At 43.7% G+C, this 23884-nt stretch overlaps 1 protein-coding gene across 1 annotated transcript in view; it reads right to left on the reverse strand.

Annotated features, from left to right (window-relative positions):
* Positions 1 to 1464: 1464 nt before the first annotated feature.
* The window catches only part of FAXC (failed axon connections homolog, metaxin like GST domain containing), a 73020-nt gene continuing 50600 nt past the window's right edge, over positions 1465 to 23884 (reverse strand). The window contains exons 5-6 of the mRNA XM_043591985.1: positions 11494 to 11610; positions 1465 to 2870 (exon numbers count right to left, since the gene is read on the reverse strand). Of these exons, the coding sequence (XP_043447920.1) occupies positions 2581 to 2870; positions 11494 to 11610 (407 nt within the window). The 3' untranslated portion in view covers positions 1465 to 2580. The remainder of the gene's footprint in view (positions 2871 to 11493; positions 11611 to 23884) is intronic.

The raw sequence follows: 23884 nt of genomic DNA on the forward strand, positions 1-23884 counted from the left end.
CCAATAAAGACTACCTAGGTCATCCAACCGACAGTGATTTTGTCTTGGTCATTTTGTTTCCATAACCCACATTGGGAAGGTAAAACCTGGGTATATTTCAGTGTTCCAAATCAAGTTACACCTTCGGAATGTTGAGTGCCCAGTCATTAGCTGGCAGGCTAGTACCCAAGACTCCAAGTGGTAATGTCCATTTAAGCCTCTGTGAGAGGCACCTGGAAAGAATGACTTATTTTACAACTTCACGATGAACACTGGCTCTCTATGTACTTGCCCTGCAAGCAATGCACAGTAAAACGATATGTGACTCTGCACAGCCATAACTTAAATCATTCTTGACGCGAGGACACAACACCCTTTGTGCTATACAGTGAGAATAAATTGCAGGCAAGATTGCAAACACAACTTTTTCCAGCTATGGATGGGGACAGGTCAACTTGGTCTTTGTGTGGCCGGGTCCACAGCCTAGCTGGTTATGACATTCACATTTGCAAGCCAGAAGTTTCCCTAGTCACACAGAACTACCACCAGCTGACCTTGGAACACACGTGTTAGAGACAGGCGAGGTGAAGAGTCCTCCCAAGTGTCGCTGGAGATACGACACGCTCATCCATTCATATCTTCTCCCCCACATTTTCATTAGGCACCAAACGGTCCTCTCAAAGATGAATGCTTTTAATAAGAAACTAACGACTGAGTTTCCTGTGCAATGAGAATCTCTAACTGAGGGTATCTCAGCATCTGTCCCCAGTTACACAGGTCCTACACTGTGGCTCCAATGGTAAACAGCCTCAGCAATTCTCCCCCTTTACCTCTTTGTGAATCCGCAGCATTTTAGGATTGTTTTGCAAAAGCCATATTCAAAGAGAGTCTTTTTCAAGCAAATACACGAACTTCTCAGCAGAAATTGCTGTCTCTTTTGAAAAATGCCTCTTTGGCCCCACCATGAATAACCATTACCCAGTGAGTCCGTTGAGATCAGAAGCAAAGCAGCTCTGCTTGCGGTTGTAAATCGTAACACCGACTCTCCTAGCCCAAATCCATGGCCGTCACCCCAGCATCTTCACCCCGTATTTCACTGGAAAATGTTCTAAGTCAACAAAAAGGATGTCTTCAGAGATAGAGCGCTTTAGTAAATACAGTAACCCCAAGGGTCCATGTGCTCTACAGGGACAGAGAGGGAGCACAGGGCAGCTACGGGAGATCCTTAAGAAACATTAAGATTTGTCCCCAGCATTGCCTTCCTCTCATGGGGCAATGGCTGAGAACGCCAGAAAAGTTGCATTAGTAAAACTGCATAGAGTCTACACTGCACAAAGTGCTTTGATACCTGTCACGTGATCCTCTTCAGACTTCATCTTTTCGATACGTCTTGCAAGATTTGTTTTCAAAAAGACATTACACGTTGGCAAGCATCTGCTTAGAAACATCAGTCAAATCCTTTCCCCTTCACCTCTACGAAACCCATCATATTCCTGAGCTTTATTCCCTTCAAATAAATCAAACACAGGCAACTTAACACTCGGGAGTCTACAAAGGACAACATTCCAGCGTGCGGTCAGGCAACGGAAGAAAGACGTCTGCAAATACACAGAACTGAAGACTGTGTGTAGCTGTCGATGCTCTGTGAAAGCATTTTCAACGGTCTTTCAGTAAAAGATTTCCATTCAGGCAAGATCACAAAGAAGAATGGTGACAGAATCCTAACTGCGCCTTTGCGTGTGTTTTCGTCTGCTCGGCTTTGGCGAGTGACTGTGGCTGCTGTTGGCTGGATATGGAATTCCTCTGCCCTCAAATGTTCATACGCAGGAAGCACAATAAAGAATAAAATGTTGTGTTTATGTCACACCTCTTCCAAGAGGTGCTACCACATGAATCCTCACAACACCCCTGTGAGGTAGGTAGGTGGAGAGTATCGTTATCCCCACCTTACAGGTGGGGGAAATGAGGCACACAAGAATTAAGGGACTCGCCCGAAATCACACAGCTAGTGACTGGCAGGACTGAGAATAAATCTTATACTGATTAGCACCTAGCACAGTGCTTTGCACATAGTAGGTGTTCACTGAATATCTATGGATTTTTATTTGAATTATCTCAACATACAATATACACACATAAAATACAAGCAGCCACCATAGGATATTTGTCTCTTGGGCATTTCCCCCGATGATTTCTCTCATTACTTGGAACCCCGGTGGGTAAAGGACGTTCGAGAATCCGTCTCACAAATAAGCCCTCGGGTTGAAGACGATCTACATAGACACAATCCGCAGACAATCTGCTCTTGCCCCTGCTCTGCCACACAGTGTTAGTTTTCTAATGAAAACAAAAATGGATTTCAGGAACCATGCTGACTTTTTTTTTTTTTCCTTTTTGCCTGTTTGTTTTAAACGGAGCCATCTGAATGGTTCTGTGTCTCGTTTGTACAAAAAGAAATAAGGCTGCTATCGTCCAGTTAGCTCGTGAGAACTGTGTCGAGCACGAAGATCTCCTCCCAGCTCAGATGGATTTCCACCTGGGAAATAGGACCAACCCCAGGGAGTGGCCGCTCCGGCAGAAGAGGGTCAGCAAGGTTGAATGTCACTTGCACTGTTCGTGGTCTGTGTAGTCCTCCATGTCCACGTCAGAATCAAAGAGCGAGTGTCCGGTGAAATCCGTGTCTGGGGTTCTGGAAAAACTATTCTCTGCTCCCTCATCTTCAAAGGTCTCTGTCCTTGAGTAAAAGCTGAAATCCAGCAGGGGCGTGTGGGTTTTGCTCCCTTCGCTGCTCTCCTCGGACTCATAGATGGTGTTGTCATCATCATGGTGCCACTCAGGCCAGAATTTCCTCCTTATCCTCTCACAGTACATGGCAAGGTTGATGAGCTCACCTGCGGGGTGGTAAGGAAAGCCAGGGTTAATTCTCAAAGGCAGCAATCTGCCAGCAGCTTGGCCTTCTGCGGGGTTGGGAAGAACGCGGTGGGGTAGACCTTAACAGTGTTTTTCCAAAGACGGACTATCAGATATTTAGATTTTCACGCGCAGAAGAAGAAAGGCGAGTGGAAAAAGTTAAGTGTGAGTGGGCTGGGTGAATGAAGTGTGAGTGGGCAGGGAGTCGTAGGGTGATGGTGGGGGTGGGGGTGGCGGTGGTAATTTATCCAGAATGGCAGCTCAACTACCATCATTGGGCGTTGTTAAGCATTTTAGTATTTTGTGTTTGCTTATCAAGAGAACTGGAACTTCCACTGGTTCATATTTAAATTAAGTTATGCCCCATGTAAATCCACCAACTGTCAGCGAGGTCAGCCAGCCAGAAGTAATTCCTCATTCCACAAATATTGGTGGTGCTATTAAGGGCTGGGTTCTATGCCACGTCGTTGAAGAAAGTTATGTTAAGATGCAAATTTTGCCCTAAATGATCCTAAATAAAATGGATAATTCAGAATTGTCTACGGATGAGTGTGCCCCCCCAGGCACATTTAGTAAAACAGATTTTTTTTTTAAATAAAATTGAACGACTATACTTATAATTAGGTTCCCAACTCAGTTACTGGGCTACTTCTTTTTCCTGTGAATCAAAGGAACACTTCTGTTAAGTTGCTAAAATTGTCCCAGCATTTGTCTGAAACGTGACACAGAACTGACTTTCATTTCCAAATTCCAAATGAAAAATAAAGAGGGTGAGTTTTTGCCTTTGATCCACCAGATGGCACTATTGCTTACGAATACATGATCTGGCACTCCCTTACCGGACTTCATTGCCCTAAGAATATTCCTTGGATTTTTTTTTTTTTAAGTTATATAAATATCTACTTATTATAGAGGTAACCCAGGTTTTATTGAAGAATATTAGAAAATACCAACACACAGAAAACAAAAGAATTACCAATAATCACATTCATCATATTAACATTTCCGTTTATATCCTTGGATATACATTTACATATATTTACATTTGCTATTTAGCATTTTACTATATATTGTCCCTTATGCTACTTTTTTCCACTTAACAACATATAATGAAAAACTGTCAATTTCACACTATCACCTTGATAACTGCACAGCAGTTCATTATTCAGATGTACCATAGTTTCATTTTGTTTTTACCACACCCCCTTCAAGGCCATTTAGGTTGTTTCTACATTAACAGGTCTACTGACTATAGTCTTTAACTACTCTATTTTATTTTCTATCAAAGAAGATAATACATTCTCATTTTGGAAGATTAGAAGTCTGTATATAGAAACGCCATAAAGAAGAAAACAAAAGCCCCCTATAATCTCGTCAATCCAAGGTAATCACAGTAGCGTTTTGATGTAATTTCTTTCAGTATGTTTTCTATTTATTGTCATTATTAATGTTTCCTGTTACTTCATATGATGTTGTTATATGCGTTTTCCCATGAAAATTTTTCAAAACTTGATCGCTGTTCTGCTTACATAAGCACATCTCCTGTAAAATATAACGAAGCAAATCCCCCTACTTCACAGATCCTATCAAGCAGCGAGCCAGTACTGGTTGCAGGTCACCATTTTCAGTTGTCTCAGATCATAACAGTTCAACTCATACCATATATGCGCCCATTCTGATTGCCCCTTCCTCGAAGAGTTTACACACACGCCCCGGAGCCAGAAGCCAAGGAGCCACAGGATTGCTCCTTAAAAAGATGCATGCCAAACCTTCACTTAGATCCTCCCTCAGGAAAGCAGTCATGAAACACCTCAGCAGGTATGGCTCCCAGTCACTGGTAACCAAGAATCAGATAAAGATGTGGAGGCGGCACCAAGGTTTGGTGGGAGGTGGTAATCAGAGATGGATTATGGTCACTTCATAGCAGGGTCTGGGGCCAGCCGTGTTTGCCTCAATCATGTCCATTCCCTATGAGCTGTTTAGGGAGCAGCTAGAAAGTCAGAATCTATTCCCAATAGCCACAGGATCTACACCATATATGATTCTATCCACTTCTTTTGTGGCTGTTTTTTCTACTACCTGTTTCTTCACTTTTCTTCCAGGAGAGCCGCCCTGCCTTTGTACTATGTGACATTAAAACCACTTCAGTGTGCAATAATAAAAAGTAATAATAGCAAACATACAAATAGCCCTTACTGTGTACCGGGCACTGTTTGAAGTGCTTTTATGCATCTGTTGAATTAGTCCTCGCAACAATCCTATGAGGCAGGAACTATTATGATCCCCATCTGTCATGAGAACACTGAAGCAACAGAGAGGTTAATTAACTTGCCTAAGGTCACACAGTAAGAAAGTGGCAGAGCCAAGATTTAAATACCAGCAGTCTCCAGACTCCATGCCCTTCACCACCAACCACCTCTCTCTCTCTCTCTCTCTCTCCCCCTCCCCCCCACCCCCACTGGTGATCTCACAGCCTGACTTGAGAATTCATAGATGCACACTCCCTGTCACAGATTATTTTTCTCAAATTCTCTCTGGGGTACTAAGAATTATGAGGGGATAGGTGCTGCCCCTCAAAGATAATGAGTTGTCAAGAAGTGATCATTCTATCATGCAGTCCAGAAAGAGTTTGCTTTGATAAGCAAAAACTAGGAGCTCACATACCCATCCTCATTTCCTGCCACTGATAAAAAAGAGTAGAACGAAGAATGAAATTTTATGTTTGACTTTGCCAATTCTGTCTGGCTTTGCCAATTCCTTCTGTGCCTAGATCCTCCATCAGCGGACTCAACATGTCCCAGCCAAAAGAACAGAAAAAAGTTGGCAGTAGAAAATGGCTTTGTGTGTGTGTGCGAGATATTCCTTTGTCAACACAAATGCCTATGCTGAGGATGTAAACTTTGTGAAATAATGGAAAAACTGACTTTTTAAAAGTGTACTCAATAATCAGGTAACAATTTCATCCACCAAACTGGTAAAAATTAAGATTTGATAACATCCAATGTGGAGGGTCAGGCATTGTAAGCACATGTCTGGTGGAATTATAAGATTGCTATAACCTTTTTTGGAAAGTAATCTGATGTCATCTATTGAAATTTTAAATGTACCTGTTGGCCCAAAACTCCACTTTTAGTTCTCTATTCTACTAAAATAAAAGCACTAGTATTATAAACATATATGTATACCAACGTCGACAGCATTATGTCAGTAAAAAAGAAAGAAAAGAAATATGGAAACAGCCTGAATGTCCATCAATAGGGACTGATTGAATAAATCATGGTGTATCAATTCTATATAATATTTTGCAGATGTTAAAAAGACACGATATTCTATTAAGTGAAAAAAGCAGGGCGCACCTGGGTGGCTCAGTCGGTTAAACACCTGACTTTGGCTCAGGTCATGATCTCACAGTTCACGGGTTTGAGCCCTGCATTGGGCTCTATGCTGACAGCTCAGAGCCTGGAGCCTGCTTCAGATTCTGTGTGTCCCTCTTTCTCTACCCCTCCCGTGCTTGCATTCTCTCTCTCTCTCTCCCTTTCTCTCTCAAAAATAAATAAACATTAAAAAACAATTTTAAAAAAAAAAAAAAAAAGCAAGTTACAAAGTAATGTGTATAATGCAATTCTACTGTTTGGTTTAAAAGTACTGGGGTGCCTGGGTGGCGCAGTCGGTTAAGCGTCCGACTTCAGCCAGGTCACGATCTCGCGGTCCGTGAGTTCCAGCCCCGCGTCGGGCTCTGGGCTGATGGCTCAGAGCCTGAAGCCTGTTTCCGATTCTGTGTCTCCCTCTCTCTCTGCCCCTCCCCCGTTCATGCTCTGTCTCTCTCTCTCAAAGATAAACATTTAAAAATATTTAGGGGCGCCTGGGTGGGCAGTCGGTTAAGCGTCCGACTTCAGCCAGGTCACGATCTCGCGGTCCGTGAGTTCCAGCCCCGCGTCAGGCTCTGGGCTGATGGCTCAGAGCCTGGAGCCTGTTTCCGATTCTGTGTCTCCCTCTCTCTCTGCCCCTCGCCCATTCATGCTCTGTCTCTCTCTGTCCCAAAAATAAAATAAACGTTGAAAAAAAAAATTTAAAAAAAAATATTTAATAAAAAAAATTTTTTTAAGTTCAAAACAAACTTGAATGCTGTGATGAGGACACCACCTTCCCCTCATCTCCTTGAAGCTAAAGGATACAAATTCGTAGATCTCAAAGTACAAATACCCACAAAAGTCATCTGAGCCATCCCCTTCCTGAGACCAGACCTCTTGCTGAACACTTCCAGACGGAGAACAGTAAGTGGGGGGGGGGGGGGGGGGGGGGGGGGGGGGGGGGAGGGGGGATAGACTCAGCTATTTCTCAAGGATATCCAGCATTTCTTCCATCTTTCAATTAATCAAATAAGAAGCAAAAAGTCACCCAACAGTAACAAATGACTGCTGGTAAAAGAGCTAATGAATAAAGTGTTTCTCAGCACAAGAAGGTTGTGGTTCTCACACATCCAGAAAAATAGCATCGTGCTGTGGGCCTGCTACATGCTACAAGGCAGGCAGACAGGTCGCAGAACTCCTTCCCTTCTGGCACTTCTGTCCACTTTTCCAGCCTCTGTAGTGCTCCATGTCTGTTTCAAAGAGTGCCCAGATCCAAGTGCAATTCCCTAATAAGGACACTCTGAACAAAATGTCAAATGGGACTCTACAGGAGGAATTTGCTGAGAGTAAAACTGAGATTCTTTACTGGAAAAATGGCAAAAATTTCAAAATAAATTCTACACAATCTTAATTGGGGAACAAAATTCGAGGTATTTTCAGACGGTACTCACAAGAATATAAACTGCTACAGTCTTTCTAGAAAGCAGTTTAGCCATACAGACCAAGGGCTTATACCTTTTGAGACAGAAGTTCCCCAACTACAAATTTAGCTTAAAGAAATAACCAGAGGGGCGCCTGGGTGGCGCAGTCGGTTAAGCGTCCGACTTCAGCCAGGTCACGATCTCGCGGTCCGTGAGTTCGAGCCCCGCGTCAGGCTCTGGGCTGATGGCTCAGAGCCTGGAGCCTGTTTCCGATTCTGTGTCTCCCTCTCTCTCTGCCCCTCCCCCGTTCATGCTCTGTCTCTCTCTGTCCCAAAAATAAATAAACGTTGAAAAAAAAAATTTTTTTAATTAAAAAAATAAAAATAAAAAAAATAAAAAATAAAAAACAATAACCAGAGATAAGCAAGAATATATATTCATACAATAGTCACTTTGGAATATTGGTAAACAAGTATGTGAAATAACCCATGAGACCAGAAAAAGATTAATCACATAAATTACAGTGTAGCCATAGGATACAGGATATTATGCAACTACTAAACATATTGTTTTAAGGTACATTGAATGACAAGAGAAATGAAGACACAGCTAATTAAAATTTATAGGTTTATAACTGTATCAATACCGTGATCCTGATTTTGAAAAATACATACATACATGTACTTGATGAAAGATGAGGATACATACCACAATATTAACAGTTGTCTGTGGGTGACAGGGACACAAGTTTTTTTTTTTTAACTTTTCTATTTATTCTAGATTCTCTCCAGCAAGGAAATAATATTTCATATATCTACATCTATATATATGCAAACACATACTTATGTATATTTTGAGAACTGTTGAATATTCAAAGTCTGTCCTCCTACTCACCTAAATTAAGGCAAGTTTCTCCCTACTTTAGATGGCTCCAGAAGCAGCCTCTGTGGCTCCCTACTGTAATTAATATCTAGGACCAAAAGCTAATATTTATGCATATATACACTCACACATTCACACATGTAGCAAGGCCAAAAGTGCCCTGGCTGTTCCAAAGCTAGGCAGAAAACTGCCTGATCTAAGCCATTCACGTTCCTGGATTTGAGCCAGTTCTAAATCATACAGGTTCTTAGTTGTTTCTGCTTCTCCTTCCTCTTGTTACTTCTTGGGAAAGTCTCCACCACAGAAAGAACAAAGGCAGAGAAAGAAGTTGAGACCAAAATATTAGTCTATTAGCAGCTCCAATCAGAAGATTTAGAAGGGCATGAAATCAATGACCAAAATGAGATTTAAAGACCCTCTGTGGACTTTTTTTTAATGTTTATTCATTTTTGAGAGAGACAGACACCGAGCATGAGCAGAGTAGGGGCAGAGAGAGAGGGAGACACAGAATTTGAAGCAGGCTCTAGGCTCTGAGCTGTCAGCACAGAGCCGGATGCAGGGCTCGAACCCACAAACTATGAGATCATGACCTGAGCTGAAGTTGAATGCTTAACCAGACTCCCAGGTGCCCCTAGAGACCCTCTGTGGACTTTAATGACTCATGCTATACCAGTCCCCAGGGAGAATTGGAAGCTGCTACCTTGTTTAAGAATCAAAGTACATGAAACTGTGTGCCAAAGTCCCTCACAGACGATGGTGTCAGATTCCCCCAAATGTGTGGGTCTTGGGTGGGACTCAAAATCAATCCTCTAATCTTCCAATCCTCCAAAAAGGCTGGCCATTTCTTTAAAAATAACATTAAATGTTTCAAGTCCTTCCAGGAAGTAAAAGAGAAAAGGGCCAAGTCATAAATAATTTAACATAAAGATGCTTCATTCCTACAAGAAGGGATTCTATAGAATTTGAGAGTTCTACTGATAGTGAATACCTAAATGCTCTGACTAAATACCAGATGACCTCAGTCGTGTGCGCGCGCGCGTGTGTGTGTGTGTGTGTGCGCGCGTGCACGCTTGGCTACAAATGTAAGTCTATGTGTACAAGTGTATGGGATGTGTGTGTATAAAAGTATGTGAGCAGAGGTGGTGATGTGTGTACATAGGTGTGTAAGAGTGGTGTGCTAGGGAAATGGAGAGAGGGAGCAGGAAGTAATAGGAACAGAAAGTAGATATAAAACAAACCTCTAAATTAACTAAAGGGAACCAATATATTTTAGGTGACCTTGGAAAATCTGATTAAAATAAAGGGAAACTATTTAAATACTATAAGTATCGTAAGTTCCAACACATCACAAGACGAGGAATATCTCCATGTTGATCATTTAGGAAATTAAGTATCAGTCCATACTATTCCTACCCTCACTCAGCTGAAGTTCTGGAAAACCTTCAGTCAATGCTTCCTCCATTTCAACCACGTTTGGTAATGTATCTAAAGCCTCACCACCACCAATATGAGGATCTGGAGAATGACTCCTGCTGTCCATGCCCTGGTCTGGGCTTCTGGGCCTCACATGAATAAACACACACACACACACACACACACACACACACACACACAGAACTTCAGCCTTCACCAACCTTCCTATCCACTCACCTATGACCACCACACATGAGTGTTTACCTGCCTTAGTTTCTTATATGATTCTGCTTTGCTTGGTTCCAACCATCCATCCACCCAACATTAAAAGCATTCTATATACTATTCACTGGTGATCTCATCTATACCCCCAACCTACTCAGTTGGGGTATAAATACCTTGGTCAACTCTGTCACACCCTTTCCCAAACCCAAATATCGGACTTTGATCCCCACATCCCCGGGCCCGAGGCACTTAAGTGGAGATGACTCCAAACAGCTCCCATCTACCAACATAGGGGAAGACTCTCCCAGATGGCCCAGCTGCCATGTGCATCCCCCCACTTCAGTCTGCACCGCCCTCCCCACAAACACATCAAGATCTGGTCCCTTGACATCAAACCACGTTGAGCTCACTTTCCCTGCTCCCTTGCTAAAGTGAATTTTACTCCTGGCTTAACACCCCTACCTTCACCTCCACACATATATTCATCCTCTAGGCTGGTCCCATTCATCCTCACTTCCACCCCGCCAACTATAAGTTAACTCTGGTAGGCCTTACAGCCAAGATCACACAACAGAGACACAAGGCTGTGTTTCTCTGGCTAAAATGTACTACTACTAGGGCTGCGGCTACTACTAACTACTACTACTAATAATAATAACAATATTTTGCATAGAACCAAGCTTACAAAACATTGGTTAACATTGCCTCCATTTTTACCGCTTGAACTTACTAGCTCTACTGCTCTCAATGGATCATCTACAGACACCCACTGGAAGGGGAGAAAAGAATGTTTTGAAGTCAAATGACACAGAAACATATGTTCCTATACCTACATGTGAAATATGTGAGACCAGTTCAGACTCAAAAGGAGCCTCGAGATGGGCAGTGAGCCCCATCAGCCCCACCCCACCATGGTTACTGCAGCACTGGATATACCAGAAAGTGGTGAGCCACCACTGTCCAAAGGAAATTAAGGAAGACCAACAAGACAAGTGCATGAGGTGGAATGCAAGCCCTGTTTCAACAAGTGTTAAGTCCACTATGTAAGGAGCTGAAAGAAAAGCCCTGGTGTAAAACACGGTACGATTTGTATCAACCTTGTTGACGCAAGATGGCAGGTAAGAAGCCCAGCGTCTCCTCAACCCCTACATATCCTAAGCACAATAAACTGACCCTGGCCCTGGACACGACAGCCTGATGTCTCCATCAAGCACAGTCAAGTTCACAGGCAATGGCCTAGAATTCTCTGTTGTGTTACCCCTGCCTTCACCCCATAGCGACTCCCAAGACCTGAAGAGGTTTGTAGGGCTTGCCTTTGATCAGCCGCTCAGGTCTTGTCCCAGGTAAGGTCCACATTGCCTGTGCCAAGTGTCCAAAGACAGTGGCATCGAGAGTAGAAAGCTTGGGCCCCATGATGTACTTCTTATCACCTGCAACAGACAGAGCACAGAGGTCACTGGGCTGGCCCACACTGCCCTACACAGTCACCATGGCATTCAGCACATATGAATTATAGGTTCATTTAACTGCGTGTCAAAAGCTTTGCAGAGTCAAAATGCATGCACCCCCTTTCTCTTAAAAAAATTAGAAACAAAAGTAAAACAAATTGAATAATTTTATATGTCAACCCATACAATAGCAAAACAGGGAAGTAACTGGGAACATATCAAGAGAAGCAGATGAGGGAGGAGGTTCATGGGCAAAAGGGAGATCTGATCACCCCCAGCCCTCTGGAGCCACCTTCTTGTCTCAAACGCTAGAACTGAAAGCCTGAGATGCTTGAGAACACCTGGAAGTTTGCTTACATGGTCTCAAAAGTAACTCAAACCAAGAACACCAACCTCAGCACTTGCTTTTTTAGATTAATACATTTCCTCAGGAAAAACAAGAAGCCTAAAATAAGTTACTTAGGAAGTTTGGAGGCGAGGTTGTCCATGCTGCCCCACGGTCTCAGCAACGCTCTCGCCACTGAGCACCAGCCTCCGCGGGGAAACGCTACATAAACAGAAGCCATGAAGTTACAGGTCCAGCCCTGGGATCAGGCTCACATACGATGGTGTTTCGCACTGCTGCTCCCATCTCTCCTTTTCCATCACTACTGAACTAGTTCAGTCCTCGCCACATGGACTATCACACATGACCTGTTAAAATGGCCCCCGGACGTCTCCTCAGGTGCTGTGGCATACAGAGGCAGCACAGGTGGTTTATATCCTGGCAACATCATTATTCACTGTGGTAGGCTGGTCAGTACTTAACCTCTCAATGCCTCGGTTTGCCCACCTGGAAAATGGGGATATTACCAGTGCCCATCCCTTAGGGGTATTGTGAGGCTGAATGGCATCATGCACCGTATCTATGTACCTCACACATTAGCTTCCACGACAGCAGCCCCTCTGTTTCTCCAGCCCATTCCATATCCCACCTGAACTTAAGTCACCATGACAAGACTTTTCACCATGTCACTCCCTTTCACAAATACCTTCAATAGGCTGTAAAATGGGTTATGAAATAAAGCCCGAACTCAGAATTCCAGGCTCAGGATGCTCTGCCTCCAACCCATGTTCCAGCTTTGTCTGTCACTCCTCCCTTATTCTAGCACACCTGGGGAACACCTGCCATTCCCAAGCACGCTTCGTGCTTCCCAAGGCTACACTTTTGCCCATGCTGTGCCCACCCCTTTCCCTGCCCCCTACAACCTGTCTGTGCCCCCCACTTCTCTCCATTTGGTAAATTCTATCCATCCTTCAAGGTCCAGCACCAGCCTCCTTTCAAAGCTTTCTCTATTCTTTCTGGTGGTAATGGGAGCTTTCAGTTCACACAGCTCTGTGTTCAAATCTCGCTATTACACACATGACCTTATAGGACTTTAAGGCCTTTTGCGCCTATTGACTTCAATTTATGAACCACAAAATGGGAGGAATTGCTGGTTGTTTAGACGAATAAATGAGGTGACCTGAGGAGAGCACACAGAAGACAGTTCTTCGGGCGCTTGGGTGGCTCAGTCAGTTAAGTGTCTCTCTTTTTTTTCTTTTTTTTTTCTTGAATGTTTATTTTGAGAGAGAGCACACATGTGCCAGCAGGAGAGGGGCAGACAGAGAGGGAGAGAGAGAGTCCCAAGCTGGCTTGTGCTGTCAGCGCAGAGCCTGAAGCAGGGCTCCATTTCATGAACCGTGAGATCATGACCTGAGCCAAATCAAGTTGGATGTTTAACCAACTGAGACACCCAGGCACCCCTAGCATCCTACTCTTGATTTTGGTTCAAGTCATGATCCGAAGTCGTGAGATGGAGCCCCACATTGGGTTCTGTGCTGAGTGTGCAGCCTGCTTAAGATTCTGCTTCTGGGGCGCCTGGGTGGCTCAGTCGGTTGAGCGTCCGACTTCAGCTCAGGTCACAATCCCATGGTTTGTGAGTTCGAACCCCATGTCAGGCTCTGTGCTGACAACTCAGAGCCTGGAGCCTGCTCTGGTTTCTCTCTCTCTCTCTCTCTCTCTCTCTCTCTCTCTCTCTGCCCCTTCCCCACTAGTGCTCTGTCTCTCAAAAATAAATAAATGTAAAAAAAATTTTTTTTAAGATTCGCTCTCTCTCCTTCTGCCCCTCTCCCCCACTCACATGCTTGCTCTCTAAAATAAAAAAATAAAAAAAATTAAAAAAAGAAGATAGGGTCTTGCCTCTTCTCGCCCTGCCTCTTGAGTAGCATTTTTTTTTTCCATACTGTGCTCTGTGCTGGTGGGTTTTTATCTTTCCAACTATATGGTAAGTTCTTTGAAAGTAGGAAAAACTTCTTATTTTTATGAAACAAACTCAAATACAATGTTTACTACATGCCAGCATGGTTCTAGATGCTGTACTCTAAAAATATCCACCCACTTCACTGTTCTTGAGCAGCAAGCTGACAACACTAAGTATCCAATGACAGTAAACAAATTGGGAAGAGAAATGGCTGGAGGTGCGAATGTGACTTAACAGGCCAACATGGCATAAGTAAAGCTGGAGGCTAATGCTACTGAGCTACCGTGATATGTAAATGTATCCAATCCAACACTTTGTACACCTGACACAATGTTTCATGTCAATTACATCTCAATTTTAAAAGGAAGTTAAGGGGCGCCTGGGTGGCGCAGTCAGTTAAGCGTCCGACTTCAGCCAGGTCACGATCTCGCGGTCCGTGAGTTCGAGCCCCGCGTCAGGCTCTGGACTGATGGCTCAGAGCCTGGAGCCTGTTTCCGATTCTGTGTCTCCCTCTCTCTCTGCCCCTCCCCCGTTCATGCTCTGTCTCTCTCTGTCCCAAAAATGAATAAACGTTGAAAAAAAAAATTTTTAAATAAAAGGAAGTTAAAAACAACAACACAAGGACCAAGGAAAGCCCTACAATTTGCTGAACATGCCCAAATTGTCTTTTCTGGTGACAACGAGCAAGCTGTTCAGGCCAGAGCCCTCAGGGGTTTCCATTGCCAACCAACGTCTCCCTTATTTGGGTCTTACCCTGGGATCTAAAAGCCCACTACCTGTATGCTGGGAACACACGGAAAAAATATTGTCTGGGCAAAAATAACAAAGCAAACCTGGGTAAATCATTTGTTCTCAAGAGTGTCAGTTATTTCTTAAATGGCGCTCCCTGCTGGCTCCATGCCTTGGCATTAGTGCTGGCATGAGAGACGCAGGTTGGCCAAAGCACCCTGCCCCAGAGTTCTCATGCCACTGTGCAGGGGCAAGAGAGGTGTGCCAGCCAATGGTCCCTCCAGGATTGTGCCAGGGCTCAGCCCATTCAAGGCCCTAACATAAGAAAACTTTTCTTCCCTCCAGAAAGAAGAAAAACAAGATAGAGGACAACTACAGTAGCTTCCTGATCAAAAGAAAGAAAAGAAACTGTGGATCCCCTCAGTTTGATTAAAAAAGAGAGAGAGAGAGAGTCTAAGGGAAATGCCAGAATGAAGTCAGTAAATTGTGATGGCTGTTGTAAAATCCAAACACTCTGGGGGCAAGAGGCAAAAATGCATATAGATAAACAAAAAAAACTGGGGGGGCACCTGGGTGGCTCAGTCAGTTAGGCATCCAAGTCTTGATCTCAGCTCGTCATGATCTCATGGTTCGTGAGTTCAAGCCCCTCATCAGGCTCTGTGGTGACAGTGTGGAGCCTGGAGCCTGGTTGGAATTGTCTCTGTCCTTCTCTCCACCCCTCACCTGTTTGTGCTCTCTCTCTCTCTCAAAATAGATAAATAAACTTAAAAAAAAAAAAAAAAACCTTGGGAAACCTAAAAACAGAGCACATGGGACCTTGATAAAAACAAAAAATTAATAAAAAAAATATAATCATTTGAGGGCGCCTGGGTGGCTCAGTTAAGCATCTGACTTCAGCTCAGGTCATGATCTCATGGTTTGTGTGTTCAAACCCTGTGTCAGGCTCTGTGCTGACAGCTCAGAGCCTGGAGCCTGCTTCTGATTCTGTGTCTCTGTCTCTCTCTGCCCCTCTCCTGTTTGTTCTCTGTTTCTCTCTCTCAAAAATAAACATTAAAAATTAAAAGAGTATATATACATATAAAATCATTTGAATCCGTACATCAAGTTGTACATATAGTATTCAGCCCAAATTTCCCATTTAGTGTCAGAGCATTAAAACTAAAAGTTCACAGAGTTAGTAATAGAACCAGACTAATAAGGCTGGCATCAGATCTTTTTTTTTTTTTTTTAACATTTATTCACTTTTGAGAGACAGAGCATGAGTGAGGGAGGAGCAGAGAGAGAGGGAGACACAGAATCCGAAGCAGGCTCCAGGCTCTAAGCTGTCAGCACAGAGCCCAACGCGGGGCCCAAACTCACTGACGGCGAGATCATGACCTGAGCTGAAGTCAGACATCCAACCGACTGAGCCACCCAGGTGCCCCTGACATTCAGATCTTCTGATCTCTGGCCTCATACTCTTTGCTCCCTGCAACATGCCTCATATACACAGATCATAGTCTCAGGGATGTTCCTTCTGGAACAGAAGGAGGGTTGAGCTGTGATCATTTACAAAAAAAAAAAAAGGCTTTAGTTAGGAATACAGAATATAGAAAAAACAAAAAAGGAAAGAAAAGAAGTCTAGGATTTTTAAAGGTGCCTCCAAAAAAAATGGATGGAGTTTAGCATTTGTGGAAAATGCTGACTGACAGATACAACATTACAAGTATATGCACACACACACACGTTATAAATTTAGAGAATATTAAAATATACTCTGCTATTAAAAAGTCCTCAAGTACCAAATGGCAGGAAGCTTTTTAAAACCTTTTTATTTTGAGGGGCACCTGGGTGGCTCAATCGGTTAAGCATCCAACCTTGGCTCAGGTCATGATCTCGTGGTTTGTGAGTTCAAGCCCCATGTCGGGCTCTGTACTCACAGTACGAAGCCTGCCTGGGATTCTCTCTCTCCTTCTCTATGCCCCTCGCCCACTTGCTCTTTCTCTAAAAATAAATAAATAAACTTTTTTAAAAAATACTTAAACACGTTTTTATTTTGAAATGATTTTAGACTTACGGAAAAGTTACAAAAACAGAGTTCCTGTTTACCTCTTAATCAGCTTCTGCTTATATCAACATCTTATATAACCACAGCACATTTATCAAAACTAAGAAATTGGGGCGCCTGGGTGGCGCAGTCGGTTAAGCATCCGACTTCAGCCAGGTCACGATCTCGCGGTCCGTGAGTTCGAGCCCCGGGTCGGGCTCTGGGCTGATGGCTCGGAGCCTGGAGCCTGTTTCCGATTCTGTGTCTCCCTCTCTCTCTGCCCCTCCCCTGTTCATGCTCTGTCTCTCTCTGTCCCAAAAATAAATAAAAAACGTTGAAAAAAAAAATTAAAAAAAAAAAACTAAGAAATTAACACGAATACAGAACGATTAACTGCACTATAGACTCCATTCAAATTTTATTAGTTTTCCAACTAACGTCCCCTTGTGTTCCAGGAGCCAGTCTAGGATCCCACACTACATTTAGGTGTCCTGTATCCTTAACTCCTCCAAACTGAAACTTCCTCACTCTCCTTGTCTTTCGTAACCTCAACATTTTTAAAGAATACTCGTCAGTTATTTTGCACCATGTTCATCAATTTGAGTTTGTCTAAGGTTTTTTATGATTAGACTGGGTCATGCAGGGATGCCTGGGTGACTCAGTCAGTTAAGCATCTGACTTAGTTTCCGTTCGGGTCATGATCTCACAGTTGATGGCTGCAAGCCCCATGTCAGCACAGAGACTGCTTAGGATTCTCTCTCTACCTCTCTTTCTTCCTTTCTTTCTCTCTCTCTCACCATCTCTCTTAAAAATAAATAAACAAATTTTAAAAAGCAGGTTAGGTCATACATTTTTGGCGAGAATTCCATGGAAGTAATAATGTACCCTTCTGTGATAGGTAATTTTATGTGTCAACGTGACTAGGCCACGGAGTGCTAAATTATTTGGTCAAACATTACTTTGGACATTTTTGTGGGGGTGTTTTGGATGAGGTTAATATTTAAGTGGAGACTGAGTATAGCAAATTACCTTCTCAAATATGGGTGGGCCTCATCCAATCAGTTGAAGAATAAACAAAAGTTCTGACTCTCCCCAGAGTAAGAGAGAATTCCTTCTGCCTGACTGCCTTCAAATGGGGATGTGGGCTTTTTTCCTGACTTTGGACTCAAATTGAAACATTGGCTTATCCTGGGTCTTGAGACTGCTGACGTTTGGATTGGAACCACTCCAACAGCAATCCCGGGTCTCCGGGATCCAACAGCAATGCCGACTCACCCAGCTTATCTTGTGACATCAGCCTCTATAACTGCATGAGCCAATGCCTTATACTAAAACTTTACACTAAATACACATATACCAAATATATTTATTTATTTACATACAGCTTATTGGTCTGTTTCTCTGAAGAACCCCCGACTAATATGCCTTCTCAGGGCATCATAATAGAGGGTCCATAATGTCTGTGTGTCTTATCATTGGTAAGGTTAACCTTGACTATGTGGCAAAGATGGCACCTGTGAGATTTCTTCACTGTAGTGGTACTATTTTTCCTTTTGCAATTAAGAATCTTGGGAGAGCTATTTTGAAACTATATAAATAGCATGTTTCTCTGCAAACTTTGGCCCACTGATTTCAGCATTACTACTATGACGTTTGCCTCATCAGGATTTTCTGTTTCTCTCACTCCTTCTACCTGTATTGATTAGTATTTTACTATTCCCTACATCCCCCATCTACTAATGTATTCAATTATTTATTTATGTAAGTATGTATTCATCAATACTTATCTTATTCTATGGCTTATAATCCAGTACTTTCATTATATATTTTATTGCTCAAATTGCTCTAGTTGTGGCCTTTTGGACGTTGGCAGGAAGTAATTTTAAGAGGGAAATTGAATTTAGATTTGACTCTGCTTAGAGACAAAGAGGCCGAGCTAAGGTCTCAAGACTTCAGCACTACCAGCTTTCACCAAGCAGTTCCAGATCTTGCAGCCAGACACTGCAAAAACAAAACACTAAGGGCAGTTTTGAAGGGTACTAAAGGAACAGGCTTGGGGGATGAGGCAACTCGAGCTTTATCTTCAGTAGGTAAACTACCCCCACCAGCTTCTGTAGGGAGGGACAGAAGCAGCTAAGAGATATCTGAGCACCCACAACTCCCTGCCAGCCTCCAGGCTGGGAGCGTGGACCAGAACCACTGGTGAGGGCAAATGAAGGCTGAACATATCAGAAACCCTGGGAGGTGAGGGGTATCAGACTCCCTGAGGGATACTCTACCAGAGGCCAGTCTCCAAGCACCTGGAACACCTCTCCCTTGCAGAGCGCTCCTGACTATAAGGGTGAGCCCCCGTCACAAAAGAGTGTGGAGTATATCCAGCAAATGACAGCAGGGTGACTTCAGGTGCTCAGGGTGATTTCACAGAACTCCATGCCCTGATCTTCCAGTGGTCTTCTTGAGAGACCAGTGAAGAAATACAAGTACAGGGACCAAACAGCCAGAGGGGAGGAGCCATGGAGAAGAAAAGCCCACAGCAGGGGCAAAAGGAATTGGCTCCACTGAGGGCTAGGGAATGCTAGCTGGTCCTGGGTGTTTCTAGAATCTGATCTTACCTTTCTTGAGTGGTTTGGGCAGCTCCTCCCCATGACAAACACCATGATGCAGATGCAGTAACCATTGGGGCACCCAAGGATGACCAGAAATTGAGTGGGGGTGCTAAGTTAAGAATAACAAAAATATTCTGGGACCCTAGAGGATATTTGCTCTTTGTACCTCAGACTTGAGCTGTGATTGGACTTTATCAAGATCACTGGTCAAAATCTTGCGATCCCATTAATATAAGGCTGCTTATCCTGACGTCTAAGCCTGACCTCTGGCTCTTTCCACAGTATCTTCCACTTCTCCTGTCATAGACAGCAACACAGGGCTGACCAGGAGACACCAGAACACAACAAAGATGAGAATATATGGAAGAAGACTGAGCATGTTGGCCAGGTCCCGCACCCCCATTAGGACGGACTGAGATGATGGGTAGAAATGAGGGGGAAGGGTGAATATGGAGAAAAAAGCCACAGAGTTGTCCAGGGAGAACTAAACCAACATGGAGTCTGAGAAGAATGGTCAGAATCCAAGCCTGAAGATTCAGACCAAACTGAGAGAACAAGCTGTAGAGCTGAAGCAAGCTAGGTTTGGTGAGCAGGGGAATCAAGGGAAGAGGAGAAAAGCAGAGAACTTTTCTAAGTGGGTCTTAAAAGTCTCACTTAGAGGTAGGACCACATAATGGCGCAACTAAGAAACAACTCCGGGTCCTAGGCTGTTTGCCTGCTGCCTGGCTCTCAGCCTCCACCTTGGGGAGAACGGGTGAGAGCTGACAGCTGCTAACTTTCCTGAGTCCCCAGCTGGGCACACCAAGGTCTAGCTAGTATGCATGCTCTACTTCAGTCAAACATGCTGAGTGTTCATCCTATTCCCCCAGCCTCAAACAACTTCTTATCTGACCTAAGTCTTCCCATCAGACTCAGATCAGGTCCTCCCTCTTCTACTCGGTGAAGACCACCCTCACTGTTGTGGTCCCACAGAGTACCTCTCATTTCCCACTCTTCTGCTAAATCCCAGAGGTATAACGGCTTAGAGCAAAGCTACACAAAGAATAATCTGAGACCATGAGCATCACAAATTCTCACATCCCATCTACTGAATTAGAATGTCTGGGAGTGAGACTAGAAAAATCTGTGCTTCAATAAGCTTTCAGGTCAGCCAAAATCACCTGGAGGGCCTGCAGAGCTTGGGCCACACTTTGAATGACACTGTTCTAGGTGATTCTTATCGTGCTAGAGTTTGAGAAGTATTGGTCTGGACGAGATCAGTGATCTTCAACTCAAGTACACATCATAATCACCTGGAGGCCTTTTAAAAAACACTCATTGATGCCCTTACCCCCACACCAGGAGTTTCTGATTCAGTAGGTATGGACTGGGACTCAAGAATCCGCATTTCTAACAGATCTCAGGTAATGCTGATGTTGCTGGTCCAGGGACCACACTTCGAGAACCACTGATCTAGCTCTCTCATCAGGTAATTCATACATGCCATCTCATAGTCTTATTTACGTGCATGTCCTGTCTCCTCACGTAGTTGTTAAGCTGTTTGAGGACATATAACCCTCTGGTTTACTTTTCTGTCCACCAGGTACCTATCACAATAGAAACTGTCAATTAGATGATAATAGCTGTAATTATGTTTGATCTCTGCCCTTTCTTAGAATGGAGAGCTATTGTAAGGATTAAAAGATAAAATAATGTGAAAGTACTTTGCAAACTAGAAGTGCTATTTTTTTTTAATGTTTATTCATTTTTGAGAGACAGAGTGTGAGTGGGGAAGGGGCAAAGAGAGAGGGGGACATAGAATCCAAAGTAGGCTCCAGGCTCTGAGCTGTCAGCACAGGGCCCAACGCGGGGCTCGAACTCACAAACCGTGAGATCATGACCTGAGCCGGAGTTGGACACCCAACTGACTGAGCCACCCAAGCGCCCCTAGAAGTGCTATTTTTTTATTTAAATTTTTGTTAATGTTTATTCATTTTTTTTTTATAAATTTTTTTTTTTCTCAACGTTTTTATTTATTTTTGGGACAGAGAGAGACAGAGCATGAACGGGGGAGGGGCAGAAAGAGAGGGAGACACAGAATCGGAAACAGGCTCCAGGCTCCGAGCCATCAGCCCAGAGCCTGACGCGGGGCTCGAACTCACGGACCGCGAGATCGTGACCTGGCTGAAGTCGGACGCTTAACCGACTGCGCCACCCAGGCGCCCCAATGTTTATTCATTTTTGAGAGACAGAGGGAAACAGAGCATGAGTGGGAGGAGGGGCAGAGAGAGATGGAGAAGCAGGCTCCAGGCTCTGAGCTGTCAGCACAGAGACCGACACAGGGCTTGAACTCACAGACCGCAAGATCATGACCGGAGGTGAAGCCAGACACTTAACTGACTGAGGCACCCAGGCACCCCTAGAACTGCTATTTTAACCCCAGTAGTCACAACAAGTCCTGCCTGTGGACAGAACCAGTCCAACATCTATCCCAGTGTAGAAATCCCTTCTCCCACTTTCCCACCACCTATTTCCCAACCCAATCCTGCTGGGGACTTCTCCATCACTTCTCGGGCAGGACAGACTATTCTATGGTTAGTTCCAAACACTGGACAAAAATATGACTCCTTAGAACTTCCATCATTCATCCCAGCTCTTTCCTTTGGAATCACAACAGAAATTATGGCCATATTTACTCTACCCATTCCTAGGAAAATAAATCTCCACTAACATATTTCCAAGTAAAAGCTGACCACCTGCACATGTATCAGTATGGAATAGTGGGTAGTAAGTTTACTTCAGGGCATTGGAAACAGCTACAGAAATGAACCTCTGACTCATGCCTGTTCCCTCCCTTACTAATTTTGCTCCCGTTTTCCACTGGTCATGACCAACTCTGCTTCTGCCATTTAGCTTAAGACAAAGAGCTCTGCGGGGCACCTGCGGGGCTCAGTCAGTTAAGCGTCTGACTTCGACTCAGGTCATGGTCTTGCCATTCCCGAGTTCGAGCCCCGTGTCAGGCTCTGTGCTGACAGCTCAGAGCCTGGAGCCTGTTTCAGATACTGTCTCTCCCTCTCTCTCTGCCCCTCCCCTGCTTGCACTCTGTCTTTCTCTCTCTTAAAAATAAACATTAAAAAAGTTAAAAAGAGAGAGAGAAAGGGCTTTGCTAGAAAATATAAGTTCAAGAGAGAAAGTCAAAAAAATTTCAAGCATGCATTTTTCTGTTAGTCTAAGAAATAAAGAGAAATTGTGAATTTCCTTCTACTTGAGCACTGATATGACTTATAAGCAGATAATTCCAGTGAAGTCAATGTGGACACCACCAACATCTCTATTGTCCTTCTCTCACCTTTAATTAGGAATTTGAGGAAAATTGAGAAATAAAAATTACTGAATACTTTCCCCAAAGATAGCACATGTCACAGAATCTTGCCAGCCAACTTTCCAGAAGACACATTAAGCTCTTTTTCCGCATATGAATCGCCAACAGAGCAAAGCTACAAGGAAAAATAAAATCTACTTTCTGTTCTCTCTTACACTCCTGACCAGACCCTCTTTGTCGGGCTACTTCCTTTAAAGAGCTCTTGTCCATATTCCCAGCATGCTCTAAAACTGCTGTGTATGTGATTCTTTCCATTGCGGAGGAGAAAGGAGTTGCTATCTTATATGTGAAGTTATTAATCAAGGAGAACACCAGAGGAAGCACCTAAATTTAACGCCTCCTCAGATTTAATTCTAGAAAGCAACTAGCTAGCCCTGCAATTTTCTGTAAGATTCTCTGAAAGAACACCCAAAAAGAATTTTTCTCAGCTTGTATGAACTGTCTTGACCGAGTCCCCACTGACCAAAACCAATCATCTCGCCTCTCCCTCCCCATCGCCTCTTTGATGATGTCCCTCCCGGCTCTTCAGATTCTCTATGGATGAGACCAGGAAGTATATACCATCCCCACTATAAGGAACGAGTTGCATTTGTTCTTCTATACTTCAGTCCTCATAATGTGTCCTCATAATGTGTTCATAATGTGTCCGACCTTATGAACGTCACACACCCAAAGCCTCCATGGGCATACAACTGTAACTTTAGAAAACTTGGAGAAAGGATTTGCACCAAGTGGAAAAACTTCACACATGGGAAATCTAGATTAGGAAAGTACTCCTCAGAATGAGGCAAATGCCTGCTAAGACTCACGTATTATTATAATTTAATATCATTAAACAGTAGCTCCTGGAAATCACAAAGAACTACAACTAACCTCTCAAATGATGACATAATGTTACTGACTCACTGATGATTGGCCTTATTCATCTCTCTTCTTCTTCTTTTTTTTTTTAATTTTAGAGATGGGGAGACAGAGAGCGAGAGGGAGAGACAGGCAGAGGGAGGGAGGGAGGGAGAGGGAGAGAGAGAGAGAGAGAGAGAATGCTAAGCAGGCTCCATGCTCAGCACAGAGCCCAAGGTGGGGCTCGATCCCACGACCCTGGGATTATGACCTCAGCTGAAATCAAAAGTTGGATACTCAACCAACTAAGCCACCCACGTACCCCTATTCATCTCTCTTCTTAAAGTTGCTACAATACTGTTGCTTCTGAGTCTGACTACACATTGGACTGAAATCTGAAGGGTTTAAAAAT

This window comes from Prionailurus bengalensis, chromosome B2 (assembly GCF_016509475.1).
Source record: "Prionailurus bengalensis isolate Pbe53 chromosome B2, Fcat_Pben_1.1_paternal_pri, whole genome shotgun sequence".
In the NCBI taxonomy this organism is placed as follows: Eukaryota; Metazoa; Chordata; class Mammalia; order Carnivora; family Felidae; genus Prionailurus; species Prionailurus bengalensis.